Source organism: Equus asinus, chromosome 13 (assembly GCF_041296235.1).
Source record: "Equus asinus isolate D_3611 breed Donkey chromosome 13, EquAss-T2T_v2, whole genome shotgun sequence".
Classification (NCBI taxonomy): domain Eukaryota; kingdom Metazoa; phylum Chordata; class Mammalia; order Perissodactyla; family Equidae; genus Equus; species Equus asinus.
In genome coordinates, this window is record NC_091802.1 from 24,211,481 (window position 1) to 24,230,059 (window position 18,579).

The following is an 18,579-nucleotide window of genomic DNA, read 5'->3' on the forward strand; positions in this document are numbered from 1 at the left end:
TTGGCCTTTGCGCCTGCGCGCTGCGGCCAGCTCAAGGACCCGGATTTAAAGAGACAGGCGCTGCAACCGTCGTGGCGGCGCGCGGCCTGGGGGCGCCTGGTCGGAGGCCCATGGTCCGCGCCGGAGCCCGGAAGGCAGGTAAGGGGCGGCGCGGCGGGCCCGGACGGTGCGGAGGGGGCCGGCCGGGGGTCCGGGGCTCGGCGCGGCTCTGGAGCCGCCCCTCCGCTCCTCCCCCGCCCAAGGAGCCCGGGGCACACCCTCCGTGACGTGGCGGCCCCCCGGGAGCCCACAGGGGTTGGCTCGCCGCTGCCGGGACCCCCACGGTGCGCGCGGGGAGTGGGCCCCGGTGAAGTCGGGGCGCCTCGGGGGGAGCTCGGGAGCCCTCCCCTCCCCGCCGCGGTCCCGGCCCCTGGCTGGGTCCCTGTCCCCGGCCGGCCGGAGCCGAGGGACGCGCCTGCCCGCCGCCTCCCCAGTGGCCAGTCCCCGGCCCGTTGTCCCCAAAGCGTCGCGAGCAGGCGCTCCAGGCACGGCGGCCGCGGGCTGCGCTTCCCGGCCGGGGCGGCCGGCGCGGCGGTTCCTAGAGCTCACTCGGGCCCCCTTTGAGGAAGTGCAGACCGCAGCCGCTGGGGCGGCGGGGCAGACGGTTTCCTCAAAGCAGCCTCGTGCCTGCTGGCGGCCCTGAGGGGGGCGGCGCTCCTCTCATCGCTCCCCGGGGGCAGGGAGGCGTGGAGACCCGATCTCTTCCGAGCTCCTCTTACGGGGCGCCTGCCGTGCTTTCACCCACCGCACCCCTGTGGTTCTATAACTTGTGCTTGTTGCAGAGCCCTTTGTGAATTACATGAAAATCATGGACCTCCTCCCCCCAAAATGTACATTTATGAATATGCACGTCTTGTATACGTTTTCGGGAAGTTCAGAGCCCTTCCCCTCCCCCCCCCCGTCCCAGCCCATCCGTGGACTCGTTTTAGTTTTCCCAACCATCCCGTGAGGTCGGGATTATTTTCTGTTTTAGAAATAAGAAAACTGAGACTCGGAGGGGATAGCATAGTCCCTGAACTGTGCGGTTACACTGGCGCTCCCGTCCCTGATCCCCGTCCACTTGCTTCTTGTTGCACTACAGGAAATAAAGCCTGCTTTTCGTTATAGCCCAATAGCAATTTCGCTACAAAGCGGTGTGCAGGCTGAAAATAATTTCCAGTATATTGAAAGCGAGAATTATGAAGATAGTTTGGAAAATACGAATTTAAGAAGAAGAGGGGATACCGTGCAACTATAATCCGTATTTCCATTTGGGTTGATTTATGTTTCTTTGATTCTTGTGGTCTGGTGACTTCAGCATTCCCCGATTCAAGGTCCTGAATTGCAGGCAGGCTGATTGCACATAGGGAGCCTCTGCTTAAAGGATAGCTGCTTCACCGATGATAATAAGAGCTCATGGTTAGTGAGTTCCTGTTGTGTGCCCAGCTCTGTTCTGAGGGCTTTACTCTTAGCATGACAACCCCTTGAGTTAGGCACTGTTATCATCCACAGTTTACAGTCGAAGAAATTGAGAAACAGAGAAGTTAAGTAACCCACCAAGGTCACACAGCTAATGAGCTAGGATTTGAACCCAAGCAGTCTGTTCTAAGCTCTGTTTGATTGCCTCTCAAAATAGGGCTTCTGATTAAATCACAGATCTATATAGTGGCTTAATTTTCTGACAATGGCGTATATGTTATACTTCACTTTAAAAACTTCATGAACATAGTGTAATTTTTCTTGGTGATTAAAAAGAAACTTCAGGATCTTGTAATACCTAAGGATCGTCACCCATTATGATTTTCAATATTGCTGATGGCCTGAGAACAGCTTTTATGTTATTTGGATTCTCTTGATTGTGATTTACTAGATATACACGTGTACCTTAGATCCTTGAACACTCCTTTGCAAACTGAATTTCCCTATATAGGAACTCTTCTCCCTCCTGTAGGCAAGAAATCTTTAATACTTTGGTAAGCGTTTGGTTAGTCAGCATGGGCTGTATTAGGACTTCGGTCTTTGAGAAGACTGGGAGCCCAGCTCCTTGTTTACATGTCACTTTTTCTGACTCTCACCCTTTCATGCAGCTGTATGACTCTGGCTTTCAAGATCCTCTTCCCACCAGTCTTCCGTGCCCTCAGCCGAAGAGAACCGTGCCTGTTCCGAGAACATCACTGGCCTGACACAAGACAGTTAAGCCAGTGGTCAGAAACAGACCTGCTTCATGGGCGCTGCCTCCTCCACAGAAGAAAGCCATTTCTGTCATTCCAGGAAGGCAGTCTAAGACCGTGTGCCACCTGCTTTGTTTCCTTGCCAGGGTCGCATGTGGGACTCTGCAGTGGTCCCTGTGAGATGGCCGAGCAGCGGTTCTGTGTGGACTATGCCAAGCGTGGCACAGCTGGCTGCAAAAAATGCAAGGAAAAGATTGTGAAGGGGGTGTGCCGCATCGGCAAAGTAGTGCCCAATCCCTTCTCGGAGTCTGGGGGTGATATGAAAGAGTGGTACCACATCAAATGCATGTTTGAGAAACTGGAGCGGGCCCGGGCCACCACAAAAAAAATCGAGGACATCACGGAGCTGGAAGGCTGGGAAGAGCTGGAAGATAATGAGAAGGAACAGATAAGCCAGCACATTGCAGGTGTGCTAGAGAATACTTTCTCCTCTTAAGTGTTGAGAGAAAAGGGGATAAGGAGAGTAGAGTCCAGTTTTGTTGTTGTTTAACTTTTTATTTGGAAATAATTTCAAACTCACAGAAGAGTTGGAAGAATAAAAATAATGCAAAGAATGCTTGTATTCCCTTTACCCAGATTTACCTATTGTTAACATTTTGTCTTTTGTATTCATGTGCACTCTTTTTTTTTTTTTTTGAGGAAGATTAGCTCTGAGCTAACGTTAGCCACCAATCCTCCTCTTTTTTGCTGAGGAAGACTGGCCCTGAGCTAACATCCGTGCCCATCTTGCACTGTTTTATACTTGGGACGCCTGCCACAGCATGGCTTCCTAAGTGGTGTGTAGGTCTGTGCTCCGGATCAGAATCAGTGAAACCCCAGGCTGCCAAAGCAGAGCATGCAAACTTAACCACTGTGCCACGGGCCAGCCCCCAATGTGCGCTCAATTATTCTCTCCTTCCACACACAGTTTTCTTTCCTGAACTGTTTGAGAGTAGGTTGCATTCATCATAGTGCTTTGCCGTTAAATACTTCAATGTGTATATCTCAAGAATAAGAATACTTGGGGCTGGCCCGGTGGCGCAGCGGCACGTTCTGCTTCTCGGAGGCCCAGGGTTCGCTGGTTCGGATCCCGGGTGCGGACATGGCACCGCTTGGCAAGCCATGCTGTGGCAGGCGTCCCACATATAAAGTAGAGGAAGATGGGCATGGATGTTAGCTCAGGGCCAGGATTCCTCAGCAAAAAAGAGGAGGACTGGCAGTAGTTAGCTCAGGGCTAATCTTCCTCGAAAAAAAGAATAGGAATATTCTCTAACATGACCATAATACAGGTATCAATTTTAGTAAATGTATCCTTGATATAATACTTTAATCTACCATCTGTATTCCACTTTTGTCAATTGATCCAATAATATGTTTTACAGCTTTTTCCCCCTCCACTATAGAAGCCCAATCTAGAATCAGCTATTGCATTTCGTTGTCATATCTCTTTGGCCCCCTTTGATCTGGAACATTTCTATAGTCTTTTTCTTTTATGACAGTGACATTTTTGAAGACTAGGGTACCGTACCACCACCACCCCCTTTTATCTGTCAACTTATTATCTGTATGGACTCATAGAGTACTAGTTTTTCCTGGTGGCTTATAATTTTACTGTACTTTATTAATTTGGTACTAAACTGTCCCATATTTAGCCAGTTGGGAGCCCTTTTAAACTGGTTTATGTGTCCTGGATGCCCTCATCATTTTTTAAAAATGTGTTAAAGTACTTCCTTCATTTCTGCGTAGCAGGCTGCTCTTACGCTCAACTTGTATGCACCCTGCCGTCACCCTAGAATGAGCTGTGTCTCTGAGGAGGCCTGGTTCCCATTAGTGGAGGAAGGCATGAGAGACCAAAATCTGGATGCTACGTTTCCTTGTTGCCATGAGGTGTCTTTACTATTAAGCCCTTTCAGCAGACAGAACTAAAAACAGATGACAGATACATATATGTGTGCACATACATGCATATCCATGTGTATGCATGTTAGAAATCTTACGCTGATGCTTTCAAATCCAGTTAGTCCTTTATGACCTTCAGTGTCCTCATCTTGAAAGTAATATTTGCGTCTTTGATTAGGTGTGGTCTGGTCCCTGTAGGAGGACTCGAACAGTGGTTCTGAAATGGGGCCTTATCCTTGTTCTTTGAGAGCAAAGACTTCCAGGAGAGAAAACTACTTGTGTATTCCTTTCTCGAGCTCCCCATCCCGCCCTGCCCGGCCCGAGCCCCTGGGCTCCGCCTCTGGTCCTTCTTGACCTGTCTCATTCAAGGAGGAGAAGTACGCGGTAGAGTTACACTGTCCACTGACTCAGCAGCTGGAAGGCCCCCTGCCTGTGCCAGGCTGACGTGCACTGTTATCCATCTGCATTTTCCTTTCTTGTACATCTGTAAATTGGGGCTAGTTCCATGGAGCTGAAGTCCCCCAGTTGTATCTGTCGAGGTATGATTTCTGATTTCCTCCGGATGATCTGGCAATTATTATATGTGGGATGAGAGGTGGAGAGATAAATGAAAATTTCAGTTACTAATAGAAGAAAAGGGTAACTGGGTTTTTTGTCCCCAGAACAGCCTACCTCCCAATATTTGATTACCTGCTACCTGCACTCAAAAAGCCTGGCCAGCCAGCAGCCAGCCTTGGGGGTAATGCCGTGGTAGTAACTTGCCAAGCAAGGCTGTAAGAGCGGTCGATAGATTCTTTGGAAGCTTTCTCAGAGTCTTTCACTGAAGGATGCATTCCCTTCTTTTGGGGTCCTACAGATCTGTCTTCTAAGGCAGCAAGCACACCAAAGAAGAAAGCTGTTGTCCAGGCTAAGCTGACGGCCACTGGCCAGGTGACATCTCCAGTGAAAGGTGCCTCGTTTGTCACCAATACGAATCCCCGGAAATTTTCTGGCTTTTCAGGTAAGATAGGTTAGGGCTACATTAGCTGTTACCGTCTTCCTTTTAATTTGCTATCCTATTTGGGACTCTGGCTAAGAGTGAAGGGTCTGTGCTGTCTAGTCTCATTAATACTCTGCTTCCATGTGAACAGAGATAGGTGTGGCTAATTCTCAACGCTCCACTTGTATGGCATTTCTTTGTGTGCTTTAGTCTCTATTGCGGCAAAAAGATGTTTGTTTTGTCAAGACTTTTTCCCCTTGAAGTAGTTACCAGGGTCAGACAGAGCTTATTATAACCTTGCTTCCTTGTTTTTTGGTAATGAAAGAATTTTGAGGAATAGCTTCCCTAAACTTGCCCAAACTGGAGGTGAAAGGTGGAAGAAAGGAGATGTCACGCGTGGCCTAATGGAGCAGACAGCATTGAGCTGCGGCTTTTACGTATTCAGTTCCATTCGTTCTTCAGTTACCCTTAGGAAGTGTTTTACTAGGCCCGTCTCATGAGTGAGAGAGCCGATGTGCAGCTCCCTTATGGAGTTAGCATTTACCCTGAATTCTAATAACTGCGACAGCTGTGCTCTTCTACCCCTCACCCTGTTGCCTCTTTTATTTGGAGGCATTCTTGTGATTGACTCAGGTAAAAAAAATTAAAGCCAAAACACATGGACTCAGAAGTTGTTTGAGGAGTTTGCTTTATGTGAGTGAAAGAAGCCTAGGCTGGAGTCAAAAGACCCGGGTCCTGGTTCCAGCACTGTCACCTGACAGCTTAGGGAAGCAAGTCCCTTCGCCTCTGTGGTCTCATCTGGGAGGTGGGAATGGCAACACCTGCCCGTTTACCCCACAGTGTTCCCACGAGGACTAAAGGAGATAAAGTCAAAGAAATGGTGTCTGACTTTATGGGATTTTTATTATTTTAAAACTCTGAAGTTTTTTGTTTAATGGTAGGCCAAAGATAAAAATACAGAAGAGTGCAAGTGATGATAAGGACAGCATGTTTCTGGAAGAGCCCTGGTCCTGGGGAGGGAATTTGGGAGAGAAATGGGGTGTTCTTGTTGTTGTACTCTCCTGAACGTTGCCATTTGGGAGATTTTGTCCCCTGCAATCCTCTGTAGACTCCAGGTCGGAGGTGAGGATGGATTTATACTGTAGGAAGCCCAGGCAAGAAGCTTACGTCAGCAGCCTGCTTGCTAATGGCTCTGCTGCAAGCTTGCAGAGTGAAATTTGCTTTGTAAATGGTCACAAGGAGGGAAGATGGGTCTCTCAAGAGTTGTACGGTCATTGTGGAGTGTCTGGAGGGAAGCCCTGCTCGCTGACTACCTTTTATTTTGACAGTAAGAAAGAAAAGAGTGGTGATGGCGGTGGGTGGGAGTGGTGAGCGGCTGGGCATGTCTTCTTTTCTCAGGCCGTCGTCTCCTCCTCAGTAAGAAGAGGTTGGACAATATAATCCTGAAGGCTTCTTCCAGCCCTGACAGTCTGCGATAGCTGTGATTTCACATTGACTTAACATGTCCTTCGATTTCTTCTCCCTTCCTCAATCCGACTTTTCTGGGGTCAGCCTTACAGTTGCCCTGAGATCCTGCTGACCGCTCTCGGCATGAAGGCAGCCTTTGTTCTTCTCCGAAGCACTCATGTAAAGGGATGCACATCAGCTGATTTCCTGCTTTGGTGTGAGGCCACTGTTTCTTTACCACTAATTGCTGTGAGATTTGGGGAAATTACTTGACCTCCATTTCTTTACCTGTATCCCTGTAAGATGGGTATAATGATATCTACTCCAAAGGGCTGTTTTGAGAGATTAAGTGAAGCTACCTCTAGAGGACCAGCAGAGTGTCTGTGAATTTCCCTTTCTTCCTTCTCAGCAAGGCAAAATGTATCATCTCTGCTATTTCTCTCTCCCTTTTTCTCTGTCCAACAGCCAAGCCCAACAACTCTGGGGAAGCCCACTCAAGACCTACCCCTAAGAGAAGTCTGTCCTCAAGCAAGTGTGACCCCAAGCATAAGGACTGTCTGCTGCGTGAGTTTCGGAAGTTGTGTGCCATGGTGGCTGAAAATCCCAGCTACAACACAAAGACCCAGATCATCCAGGACTTCCTTCGGAAAGGCTCGGCAGGAGGTGGGGCCTAGAGGAGCCTCGATGGGCTTTTCCTCTGAGGAGTTCAGAGCCGTGGCCAGCCGGCTTCGTGGGCATGTGAGCTGTACAGTTGCACAGGGTCCCATGCTTGGTTTGATGCTTTTCTGTTGCCATCTTGAAATTCTTAATTTTGAACAAAGAGCCCTGCATTTTCATTTTGTGCTGGGCCCTGCAAAGTAGCCAGTTCTGCTCAGAGCGTATTGGCGTCTTTCTTTTTCTGCCCTTATTCTGCCCCAGAATAACCAGAAGAACCTATGCCATTTGACCAAGAGGAAAATTCACTGTCCTGCATGTTTGATTAGGTTTTTGTGAACCACATGCACAGCTTGGAATAGAATCTTCCAACTCTTGTTTCTTTCGTTCATCTAACAAATCATCATTGGCATCTGTAATGTGCTCCTCACTGGGGACACTGAAGTGAAAGTCATGGCTCTGCCCTGCAGGAGTTCATCCCGGGACTAAAGGGGAGGCAGACACGTAAACTGCCAGCCGCCAAACGCTGTGGTGTCTACTACTATAGTGAAATGTACAGGGTACGGTGGCAGCACAGGCAGCAATGTAGGCATCTTTTGCTTCCTTGAGTTTATGTATTTGTTTATTTAAGCTCCATTTCTCAAGAAGGGTTCCTTTCTTCTGTCTCCAGATGGTTTCCATGGTGACGTGTACCTAACAGTGAAGCTGCTGCTGCCGGGTGTTATTAAAAGTGTTTACAACTTGAATGATAAGCAGATTGTGAAGCTTTTCAGCCGCATTTTTAACTGCAACCCAGATGACATGGCACGAGACCTAGAGCAGGTCAGAGGACGGGGAGGGTAGGCGACGTTCCAAGTGGGGTTCTGCCAAGCCAAGCACTTGTAACCTCTTTTTTCTGGTTAGGGCACATACTGGATTAGGAAACTGAAACCCGTTTGAGCAAGCTTCTTTTCTGAGGGGAGCTGATAGGCGAGGCTACAGCTGTTAGTTTCACAAGGTTCTGAGGACTGAAATCCTATTGCTAAGCCATGAGAGATCGATCCAACAGGAATCACATTGGCTCAGCCCTGGATTAGTTCTTGGGCCATTTCTCAGCTAAGCCACGTGACCAGATCCTGTGGTGGATGGAGGTCCCCTTTCCAGGAGCTGTGGGTGGGGCAGATTCTCTAAGAAGTGAGGTCAATATGTGTGAGTTGAGGACAGGAATGATGATTGAAATCTCTGATTCACCTTCAGTCCTGGGAGCTTGGGGTATACACTTGGCCAGTCGGGTTGCAGCAGTGGCATTTTGGTTTTTGGAGACAGGGTGACGTGTCAGAGACAATCAGAGTCTTCTTTGAGCAGAGCAAGTCTTTCCCCCCAGCTGCCAAGAGCCTCCTTACTATCCAGGAGGTGGACGAATTCCTCCTGCAGCTCTCCAAGCTCACCAAGGAGGATGAGCAGCAACAGGCCCTGCAGGACATCGCCTCCAGGTAGGGGAGCTGCCCAGTGGGGATGGGCCTGGGGAGGTGGAATCGCCAGGTAAGGAAGGTTTAGGGGTCCAGAGCTCTTCAGACACCAAGTCGAATGTGCCTTATCCTCCTAGGTGTACAGCCAATGACCTTAAGTGCATCATCAGGTTGATCAAACATGATCTGAAGATGAACTCAGGTGCAAAACACGTGTAAGTACCAGGCCCTCTGACAGCCTAAGCTGCCAGTTCCCTTTGTTGCCTGCTGCTGTCAGGACTTCAGAGTCCCAATCTGGATTTGAATCCTGATTCTACCTTCTTCCTTCCTCTAGGATCCATCACTTGACCTAGCTCAGCCTCCATTTTCTCATAAGTAAAGTGGAGGTAACAGTACCTTTCTCACAGCGTTGTTACAATTGAAAGTATGGAATATGTTCAATAAGTGTAATGTGAGTTTCTTGTCCACTCCAGCCCCCTCTTTGCTAAGGCAGCATCCTGTAGGCACAGCATCGCCAAAGAGCTGAGTTTTCTGAGAGCTTTTTTTTCTGTGAAAGTCTTTAGACAATAAAACATAACCACTCCCCCATATGTTAGGCTCCCTCTTCTCTAGAAGACAGACTGCTATCCTAATCAATAAGGTCAAAGGCACTGGTTTTTGTTTCCTTGCTCCTGTCCCCCTTGGCAGGTTAGATGCCCTTGACCCCAATGCCTATGAAGCCTTCAAAGCCTCACGCAACCTGCAAGACGTGGTGGAGCGGGTCCTCCGCAACGAGCAGGAGGTGGAGAAGGAGCCCGGCCAGAGACGGGCTCTGAGTGTCCAGGCCTCGCTCATGACCCCGGTGCAGCCCATGCTGGTAAGGATGCTGCTCTGGCCCTGCTCTCTTCCTCGCCAAGTATGCTGTTCCGTGTAAGATCTAGAAGGGTATGAGGGTGCCAGCCCTTGAAAGTTGCCTCGCGGAGTTTAGGGAAGGAAGAGTGGCGAGGCAGAGGGGTATTCTCAGTGGGGAAGTGAAGGCAAAGGAGAAGACGGCATGATCTAGTGGAATACCTGAACTCCAGGCCCAGCTCTGCCACCAGCACGCTCTAGAATCTTGGGTAAGTTACTTAGCCTCTCTGGGTCTTTAGTTTCCTTGTGTGAATGACGTATGAAACCCTCGGAAGCATCTACCTACAGTGGTTTAGTGGTTTCATCTTTCCTGAAGACAGGTGGGTATATTCTGTAACTCCTGAGGTTCTGTGATCAGCCCCAAAATAGCTGTGAGAGTGGCAGAGCCAGGCTTCCTACGACAGGGTGACTTGGGCTTCCTTTTCTTCTGGAAAGAGGAATCTTAAGGAATGAAGACCAGCCCTGACAGAGATCATCTTGGGCCTCTGCTCATGAATCCCCTTTCCTGAGAAATGGGACTTCCTTCCTGGCATTGGTTTTCCTGTACAACAAGACTCTCCACGTATGTTGGCGTGCCTCCTGTGAGACCCTTTGGGCTGTTCCAGTGGTGTGCAGTGCATTCTATGAAATTGTCTTGTGTGCTACATCAAAGCCTTGGTTTAGGGTTCTGTGTTTGGGGTAGGGAAGTGTTCTCTCCCTCCTGGGAATGTAGGACAGCCAGCACCAAAATAGTGAGCTCTCCGTGCCCAGGACAGGACCCTGGTCACCTGCAGTCGTGACCTTTCTGACTTTTGTAAGAATTCCTTCTGGAGTCTCTTCCACAGCCTGTCATTTGAAGAGTGGCAGTCATGTAGTGTAGTGGCTAACCACACAGGCTTTGGAGTTGGGCCTGGATTCAAACCTCATTCCTCCATTTACTAGCTATGTAACTGTAAGTAAGTACTTAATCTCTTTGAACTTGAGCTTTCTCATCCATAAAATTAAAACAACAATATCTATCACATAAGCTATCACATCGAGGAGGAAAAGAACTGAAGGATATAATCTGACACATAAATAGCCCCAAAATGGTAGCCATTGCTGTGTGAGTCAGGATGGCAGAGGTATGTGAGTCGGCACTCCTGTGTCGTGTCCTGTCCTAGGGAGCCTTGATCACTGCCCTCTGCAGCCTTACTGTCACCTGCACTCTCCAGTCTTACCTCTGCACACCTCCTGTGCTGAGATAAGTGATATGTTTAATAATGAGACAGAGGCCCTGCAAGACCCTAAATTATGGACCCAAAAATGAAATGCTGTTTCTGTGAAATCTTATTTGCTCTACAATGAATTGCACTTACATTCCTCAAAATGCAAGTTCTTACGTCGACTCCACTGATGCATGTGATACTGGCCGGCCTTGTCTGTTCCCATCACCTTTGCACTGGCCTGCCCTGAGGGTGTGCTCTGGCAATCAGTCCCTGGGCCCTGGGCCCTGGGTCCTGGGGCTGTCTCTGCTGAGAGCCCCTCGTTGGAAGAGCACCCTGTAAGTCTCTGGCTTTTCTTTCCCCACCCCAAGGCGGAGGCCTGCAAGTCCATCGAGTATGCGATGAAGAAGTGTCCTAATGGCATGTTCTCTGAGATCAAGTACGATGGGGAGCGAGTCCAGGTGCATAAGAACGGGGACCACTTCAGCTACTTCAGCCGCAGTCTCAAGCCTGTCCTGCCTCACAAGGTATGTGGCCTTGCCTTTCTACTGGGACTGTCTTTCCTTTCCTGCCTCTAAGAATCTCAGGGCCAGAGTTCCATAGCCATTCCAGCCCTGGTACACAATAGGGTTTGTTCTGTATTTGTTGAATGAATTCATTTATTCATTTTTGGAGCCTTCTAATAATGAGGAGCTGCCCAGTAGGGACAGCCCAAGAGCCCAGACTCGGGATAGTCAGCACGGAGCCCCAAGGGCAGTGATGCTTCCCTGGCCCGTGGCGGCGGCAGGACAGTGAGCTCAGCTGATGAGTGTTCTCCAGCACTTGTCTTTTACGTTTCCATGTCCTGTGTGTACCTCCCTGAGCTAAATTACAGCTCCTGTGCAAAGAACCGTTGGGCTGTCCATCATGAATTTGTTCAGCAAATATTTATCAAGTGCATAGTCTGTACTAGGCACTGTTCTGGGTAGTGGATGGACAGCAGTAAACAAAATGGACAAAAATTCTGGCCCTCTGGAAGCTTACGTTCTGACGTAAACAAAATCCCTTGGAGACATCTGGGAACCCAGACTCCTGCCCTTCATCAGGCAACATCAAGAACCTCCCTCCGCAGCCCTTCTCAGCTCCAGGGCCTCTGCGAGCCTTTGGGGGGGTCTTCAGGGAACAGCAGCTGGAACATCTGGCCTGGGTAGCTTGTGAGGCAATGGACTTCCTGTGCTTGCAGCTGCTTCTGTCCCAGCTCAGACTCCATCTCTGATGGCCCCAGTGGGGCCGGGCAGGTAGTATATGGCTCCCATCCTTACCTCAGCCTTGCCTTACTGCTGGAGCATGGTGCAGTCAGGCCCTTTATTTCCAGGGTTCCAGAGGAGAGCTAAGCAGGGCCACCCCCTGGAGCACTAGTGCAGGCTCGCTTGCTCTGTGGGGCACAGTAAAACTGCTGGGGAAGCTCTCCTGTTACCAGGAAGAAGTTTGAGCACAGCTTTCCAGAATTAGAGCCCTTTTGCTGCCCTCCCTTCCCAGAGGTTCGTTCATCCTGGTCTCCCTGGTGCTTTTGGTTCGGTCGAGTGGGATGGATGTGCAGCCCTTTCCTGTCCCACTGCAAGCATCACAGGTGATGGTGGACTGTGTGCCTGCCCAGGGGTTGGACCCCAGTCATGCTCTCTGGACCTCATTGCTGGCATCACTTGGCCGGGGCTGCCATGGGTTACAGTGGGACCTCTCCTTGTCTGGAACTTGCAGACTAGGGCTCTGCCTTTATCAGGAAAAAATCCAGTTCCAAACCTCCTTTCTTACTCATTCTGAAGATGGCTGTGGGTTCAGAGCTCCCACTCAGAGAAGACTCATGTTTCCTTGCTGCTCCTGAGGGGGTTCATTTTTTCCTTTCCACATTTTATCCCACCAGTCTGTGCTCCCCCACAGATCTCTGCCTGCCTGCCTTTCCTCCCTCCCTTCCATGTTTGTCTGCTCCACCTCCTCCCCTACAGATTCTCTGTCTCTTTCTTCCTTTTTCCTCCAAACTCTCCTTCTCTGCAGCGCATAGAAAGTGACACAGCATGAGCCACCCGCTACCTGGGTCTGGACAGAGGTCCTGAAACTTACCCTATTCCTCTTGTCTAGGTAGTTGACAAGGTCTATGTTTTGCACATGATCTGGGCTTCCACACGTTGGTGTTCTCTGTTCTTTCTGGGGCCTGGGTTTTGCTGTCGGTGGCCCTGCTTTAGGTCCTTCCTCACCTGAGTGGCCCTTCTGTCTCCAGGTGGCCCACTTTAAGGACTACATCCCCCAGGCGTTCCCTGGAGGCCACAGCATGATCTTGGACTCTGAGGTGCTCCTGATTGACAACAAGACAGGCAAACCACTGCCCTTTGGGACTCTGGGAGTGCACAAGGTACTGACTCAGGGCCAAATGTGCAAGGATGACTGTGCGTGTCGTGTGCATGGATGTGTATGTGCTAGCGGCCTGAATGGGGAGGAATGTATCACTTACTTTGGGTTGGGCTTATTTTTCATTTCTGAACTGTTTCTGAACTTAGTCCTGAGTTTAGATGTGTTTTGTTTTTGTTTTCTTGCATAAAAAGGAGCTAGTCTTGGGAACTAACTTATAATTGGGTCGGTTTCATTCAGGACCATCTGCTAAGTGCCCTTACGGCCCAGGGGCTTCAAAGCACAAATAGGACTTTTCTTTCAGGTGCTTCAGAGGGTCTCCAGAGGTGGACTGGTACTCCCCATTTTTCATGCCCTCTTATTTTTGTCCCTCATCTACCTACTGCCTCATTTTCCCTTCCAGAAAGCTGCCTTCCAGGATGCTAATGTCTGCCTGTTTGTTTTTGATTGTATTTACTTCAATGAGGTCAGCTTGATGGACAGGTGAGGAATCCCTTTTCGGTTCTTGGTTGGGGAGGTGGGGGTTCACATTGGAAAGGAGGGGGAGGGGCTGGAGCATATGCCTCTTGGTGCCAGGGAGCTGGGCAGCGGCGGAGGGGGCTGGGACGTAGCGCACTTGCTCCGCAGTTAAGTCCCTGTTCTGTGTTAAGAGGAGCTGACGTGTGGACTAGACCCCATCCCTGAGAGCCTCGGCCTCAGAGAGAACCCAAACCCCCGGGGGAGTTTCTCTGCTACAGCAAAATGGACTGTTGACGAGAAATAGACTGTGAGCAAAGTAAGGTTTCAGTTGATTTCTCCAACAGTCCCCGCAAGGAGGCGGGCAGATGGTTTTCAGCTGAGAGCTTTTGCTTTCGGAAGAGGCCGACAACAGGAAACTCATGATTGGAGGGGCACTGTGGGCGGGACTGTTTCAGGGAGAACTAGCGTCTTGACTCAGCTGCATCCAAATTCAGAGGCCCGAGGAACCAGTATTGGCCCCTCCGTGCTTAGAAATGTGTCTCTGCCCCCACGCCTCCCACAGCAGCCCTCCTCCTCGAGTGTGCAAGGGGAAGGAAGTAGAAGAGAGAAAGAATGGCTGTGGGTTGGAGTTGGGATCTGGGCTTCAGGTCCTGAAGCCTGTCAGCCCGCTGACCCAAGAACCAGCCAACCTTGGGCCTGGGGTGAGGCAGGGGTGCAGGGGATGAACAAGAGACTCAGAGTCATTTTTCAAGTGGGACCAGAGTTTATACAGTCTGTTTGGGCCAGAGGCCAGTTCTCCTGGGCTCGGTGAAGTAGAAACAGGAAGTACAACAATGAAGTAGCTCTACGCCACAGCTCACAGTTGTCCATCCTTGGTCACAGTGCAGCCCTTGGAGCCCTTGGCAGGACACGAGGCCTTTAAACCACGGCAGACCCTCAGGAAGCAGCAGTTTATCATTGGGTCTCTTCCCTCCTCAGAACTTCTAATGAGGGGGGCATCCTGGCCTGACCTCAGCTCTCCTGTCCTGTCCCCCAGGCCTCTGTGTGAGCGGCGGAAGTTTCTTCATGATAACATGGTTGAAATTCCCAACCGGATCATGTTCTCAGAAATGAAGCGAGTCACGGTGAGCAAAGACCCCACCCGCCTGGGCAGCATCCTGGTGGTCTGAAAGCAGGGCAGACAACCCCTTGGGCCAGGTGTGACTGGGAGAATGAGTCTGCTGATGTGCGTAGGTGGCCCACTACCTCCACCTAGGAGGGCGGGGTGTGAAACAGCTTCCTGGGTGGCTCCCTGTGTCTCAAAGCCACAGTGGCTCTCTGGTTGGGAGGGTCCCTGTTTTGCAAGCCTTTTGTTCCTTATATTCAAGTGAGTACTTAACTAGTGTGCCAAAAGAAACAACCCATACCTCACTCCCACAGCACACTCTCTAGTCTCACACCAACCTCGACATCTCTCCTGTTACCCCTCAGAAAGCTGCAGACTTGGCCGACATGATAAACCGGGTGATCCGAGAGGGGTTGGAAGGGCTGGTGCTGAAGGACGTGAAGGTAAACAGTCACATCTTTGGCTTTCGGTCACATCTTTGGCTTTCGCCTGCCAGCTCTAAGCTCTCCCCAAGCCTTTCCAGCCCTGGCCAGGAGATGGCAGTGGCGGCCTAAGGTGGTTGGGGTGGGTGCTGAGGGGTGCCTGTCTGGGGTTCGGACAGGTCTGTTCTGGATCCAGAGGATGGGTCCGTGTCTAGCCCCTTAGTGCCTGGGGTCCAAGGGCTCTTCCCCAGAGCGGGCGGGGCACTGCAACAGAACTGGCGTGTCAGCTAAGAGGTAACTCCCACCCTCATGGAGTCTCCATTCTAGTTCGTCGTCTCTCTTGTTTCCCCTTAGGGTACATATGAGCCTGGAAAGCGGCATTGGCTGAAAGTGAAGAAAGACTATTTGAACGAGGGGGCCATGGCTGACACAGCTGACCTGGTGGTCCTTGGGGCCTTCTATGGGCAAGGGAGCAAAGGTCAGGGAGGCCTCTGGCCCCTGGAATGGTCTTTCTTTGAGAGGCTCCACTCAAGGTACAGGCTGGCCTTTTTATTGGCTTGATCTGCCAGCATGGCCAGTCATGACTTCCAGAGTTCTGGGTTCAGGGGCCCCAACCTGGCCCATGTCACCTCAGGCAGGGACACCTGAGAGCTACAGACTCGGGCAGGGAGAGGTCAGGCAAGAATACCCTCTTCTAGCCTGGCACCAAGAAGTTCACCTCCAAGTATTTCTCCGGGGTCTGGCAGCTTTCTCCTCAGGGAACCTCAGAATTTCCTGACTGGAGGGGAAGCTGGGGTCTGAGGAACCAGAACTGTCGGGCAGTCTGCTACATGCCGGGCACTATTCAATTCCAGTTCCTTTTACTTCTCACCAGAGCCCAGCAAGTTATGTTTGATTATCCCTAGTTTACTGAGGAGGAAACTGGGGCTCTTACATGTGAAACTTGTATAGCTAGGAAGAGGTACATCCCAGAGGTGACCTGGCGCTCTGATGCCAAGGCCCAGGCCCTTCCCTCTCCAGCAGGTTGCCTCTCCCTGGGCCTGTGGGGCTGGCAGAGATGGCTCCCTCCACCCACAACTTAGCCCTTCCCCGCTCCTAGGTGGCATGATGTCCATCTTCCTCATGGGCTGCTACGACCCAAGCAGCCAGAAGTGGTGCACAGTCACCAAGTGTTCAGGAGGCCATGATGATGCAACGCTTGCCCGCCTGCAGAAGGAACTGGACATGGTGAAGATCAGCAAGGTGAGGAAGGGTCCCAGCTGGCCCCGGCCTCTGGACCGGCCATCGCTACTGAGGGGCTGCACTGGGGACTGCAGGTATCGTTTGTCTGTCTCCACAGAAAGGCGAGCCGCTGCTTGGCCATGGGAGCAGTGTTAGGCCTTCAAAGTCTCTAAGTCCCCACCTTGTGGAAACTGGCCTGCGTGCCCTCTAGGCCACACCCTGTCTGGGCAGGGAGGCTCCCATCGGGTGAGGGTCAGCCTTTTGTGATAAGTCACCTCTTCCCACAAGCCCGTGACCAAGAGGGGGTGTAAGTCTTGTTTTGGCTTGGGAACAGTCCAGGATAACATCTTCTCTCCTCCAGGATCCCAGCAAGATACCCAGCTGGCTGAAAATCAATAAGATCTACTATCCTGACTTCATCGTCCCAGACCCAAAGGTATCAGCCCTGTAGCCTGGGTCCTCCAGCCCACAGAATGAGCGTGCACATTCTCTAGTGATACAGAGATGCCTTCTCAGCCTAACTGACAGTCCACCCAGGGATGGGGTTCTGGACTGTTCAGCCAAGTGATGACAGGTGCGGGGGTGGCCAGTCAACACTGAGAAATCATCCTCAATAGCGCGAGGCAGAGATTACCCATCCCCTAGTCACAGAGAGCCTGCTCTAGAAGTGACCAAGAAGGCCTAGTCCCTTCTTGCACTGACAGAGAAAGCGAGGCCCAGAGAAGAGACAGGACTTCCCTAAAGTCACACAGCCTCAGCAGCAACAGTGGGACTAGAACCCGTCTCCACCTGTGAGCCAGTGCTTTTGTGGTTTTAAGTGCTCTGTATTGCCTCTAGCTGGTTGGAAGGTGTTTTTTTCTTCTCAACCAGTGAGTGGCCTGACTTACTCCTGACAGAAAGCTGCCGTGTGGGAGATCACAGGGGCCGAGTTCTCCAAATCTGAGGCTCACACCGCCGATGGGATCTCCATCCGATTCCCTCGCTGCACCCGAATCCGTGAAGATAAGGACTGGAAATCTGCCACTAACCTCCCCCAGCTCAAGGTGCTGGCTCTTAGGTGGCATGTGTATCCTCTACCCCACGGTCCCAGCCTTGGAACCTTGAGCGTCTGGCCTCTTCTCACCTCCTGTGTCTTCTTTCTCCCATTCCACCGAGACAGGGCAAGGCAGGAAGGGAGACCAAACTGTTGGAGGGCCAGGGGCAGCAGCACTAGGCCTCCGCCCACAGTGCCAAGTCGAGAGCCCTGCCTTTATCAGGCCCACGGAGCAGCCTGGGCACTGCTGAGGGCCTGGCCCCAGGCTGTAGTCTCTGTGTTGCTGATAAGAACTGGAGCACGGAGAACAGTGATTTGCACTAATTACTCAAGAAACAGGGCCAAAGTTTAGAAAAGCACCAAGGAAGCCAGCTGCTTTTCCCTGCTGTTTGTGTTTCTCCCCTTTGTTCCCCAGCCACGTGCTGAAACACACCACACAGAGCACCTCTGAGGCCAAGGGCTGGAATGATACCACCTGCCCTTCTCCCTCCCCCTCAGGAACTGTACCAGCTGTCCAAGGAGAAGGCGGACTTCACTGTAGTGGCCGGAGATGAGGGGAGCTCCACCACAGGGGGCAGCAACGGAGAGAATGAGGGCACCTCGGGGCCTGCTGTGTCGTGCAAGGCCCCCAGAGCCTCCCCCAAGCAGCCCTCCACTAGTGCCAAGAAGGCGGGAGGGAAGCTGAGTAGCCCCAACAGCAAAGGCGGTAAGGAGAAAGGAGGGGCTGGGGTGATGGAGAGGGTGGTGTGAGGGCAGAGAGGGAAGGACAGGGGCCCAGTCTCCCTCTCCAGCTCTGAGATATGTGGTTCTGTCCACCGCAGCTGACGCTCACTGCATTCCTACTGTGTGTCCAGCCATGGGCCAGAAGCCCTTCTGCTGGGCACCCTCCATCTGCTCAGTAAATGACAGCACCTGGGAGAGCCAACTGATCCGAGGACAAGCCACCTCTGAGCTCAGGGGCTTAGCTTGCAGTTCTTCCCTCCCATCTCACCCATGCTCACAGCAGAGGACGGGCCTGGTCCTTCTCTTTGCTGCCCTGAATTCAGGGACCATTATCAGCTCCCCTTACCCTCTTCTTAGTTCTGATCCTGAGCTCTCTCCTGTAGGCAGCAAGCCCACTGCAAAGCCATCCCCTGTGAAAGGGGGACAGAAGCTGGTCACAGAGTCTTCTCCCATGAAAACGGGGGAGAAGCGGAAGGCTCCTGATGAGACCCCATGCCAAACAAAGGTG

General features: G+C 51.4%; 1 protein-coding gene across 4 annotated transcripts in view; it reads left to right on the forward strand.

Moving 5' to 3' along the window:
* The window catches only part of LIG3 (DNA ligase 3), a 23,071-nt gene continuing 4,492 nt past the window's right edge, over positions 1-18,579 (forward strand). For all 4 annotated transcript variants that reach the window (XM_070482774.1, XM_070482775.1, XM_014862204.3 and 1 more), the window contains exons 1-19: positions 1-138; positions 2,106-2,656; positions 4,984-5,127; positions 7,018-7,215; positions 7,877-8,028; positions 8,512-8,678; positions 8,792-8,869; positions 9,342-9,510; positions 11,098-11,253; positions 12,981-13,112; positions 13,512-13,591; positions 14,604-14,691; positions 15,038-15,115; positions 15,449-15,572; positions 16,194-16,336; positions 16,677-16,751; positions 17,212-17,358; positions 17,847-18,054; positions 18,455-18,576. In XM_070482774.1, the coding sequence (XP_070338875.1) occupies positions 2,110-2,656; positions 4,984-5,127; positions 7,018-7,215; positions 7,877-8,028; positions 8,512-8,678; positions 8,792-8,869; positions 9,342-9,510; positions 11,098-11,253; positions 12,981-13,112; positions 13,512-13,591; positions 14,604-14,691; positions 15,038-15,115; positions 15,449-15,572; positions 16,194-16,336; positions 16,677-16,751; positions 17,212-17,358; positions 17,847-18,054; positions 18,455-18,576 (2,808 nt within the window). In that variant the 5' untranslated portion in view covers positions 1-138; positions 2,106-2,109. The remainder of the gene's footprint in view (positions 139-2,105; positions 2,657-4,983; positions 5,128-7,017; positions 7,216-7,876; positions 8,029-8,511; positions 8,679-8,791; positions 8,870-9,341; positions 9,511-11,097; positions 11,254-12,980; positions 13,113-13,511; positions 13,592-14,603; positions 14,692-15,037; positions 15,116-15,448; positions 15,573-16,193; positions 16,337-16,676; positions 16,752-17,211; positions 17,359-17,846; positions 18,055-18,454; positions 18,577-18,579) is intronic.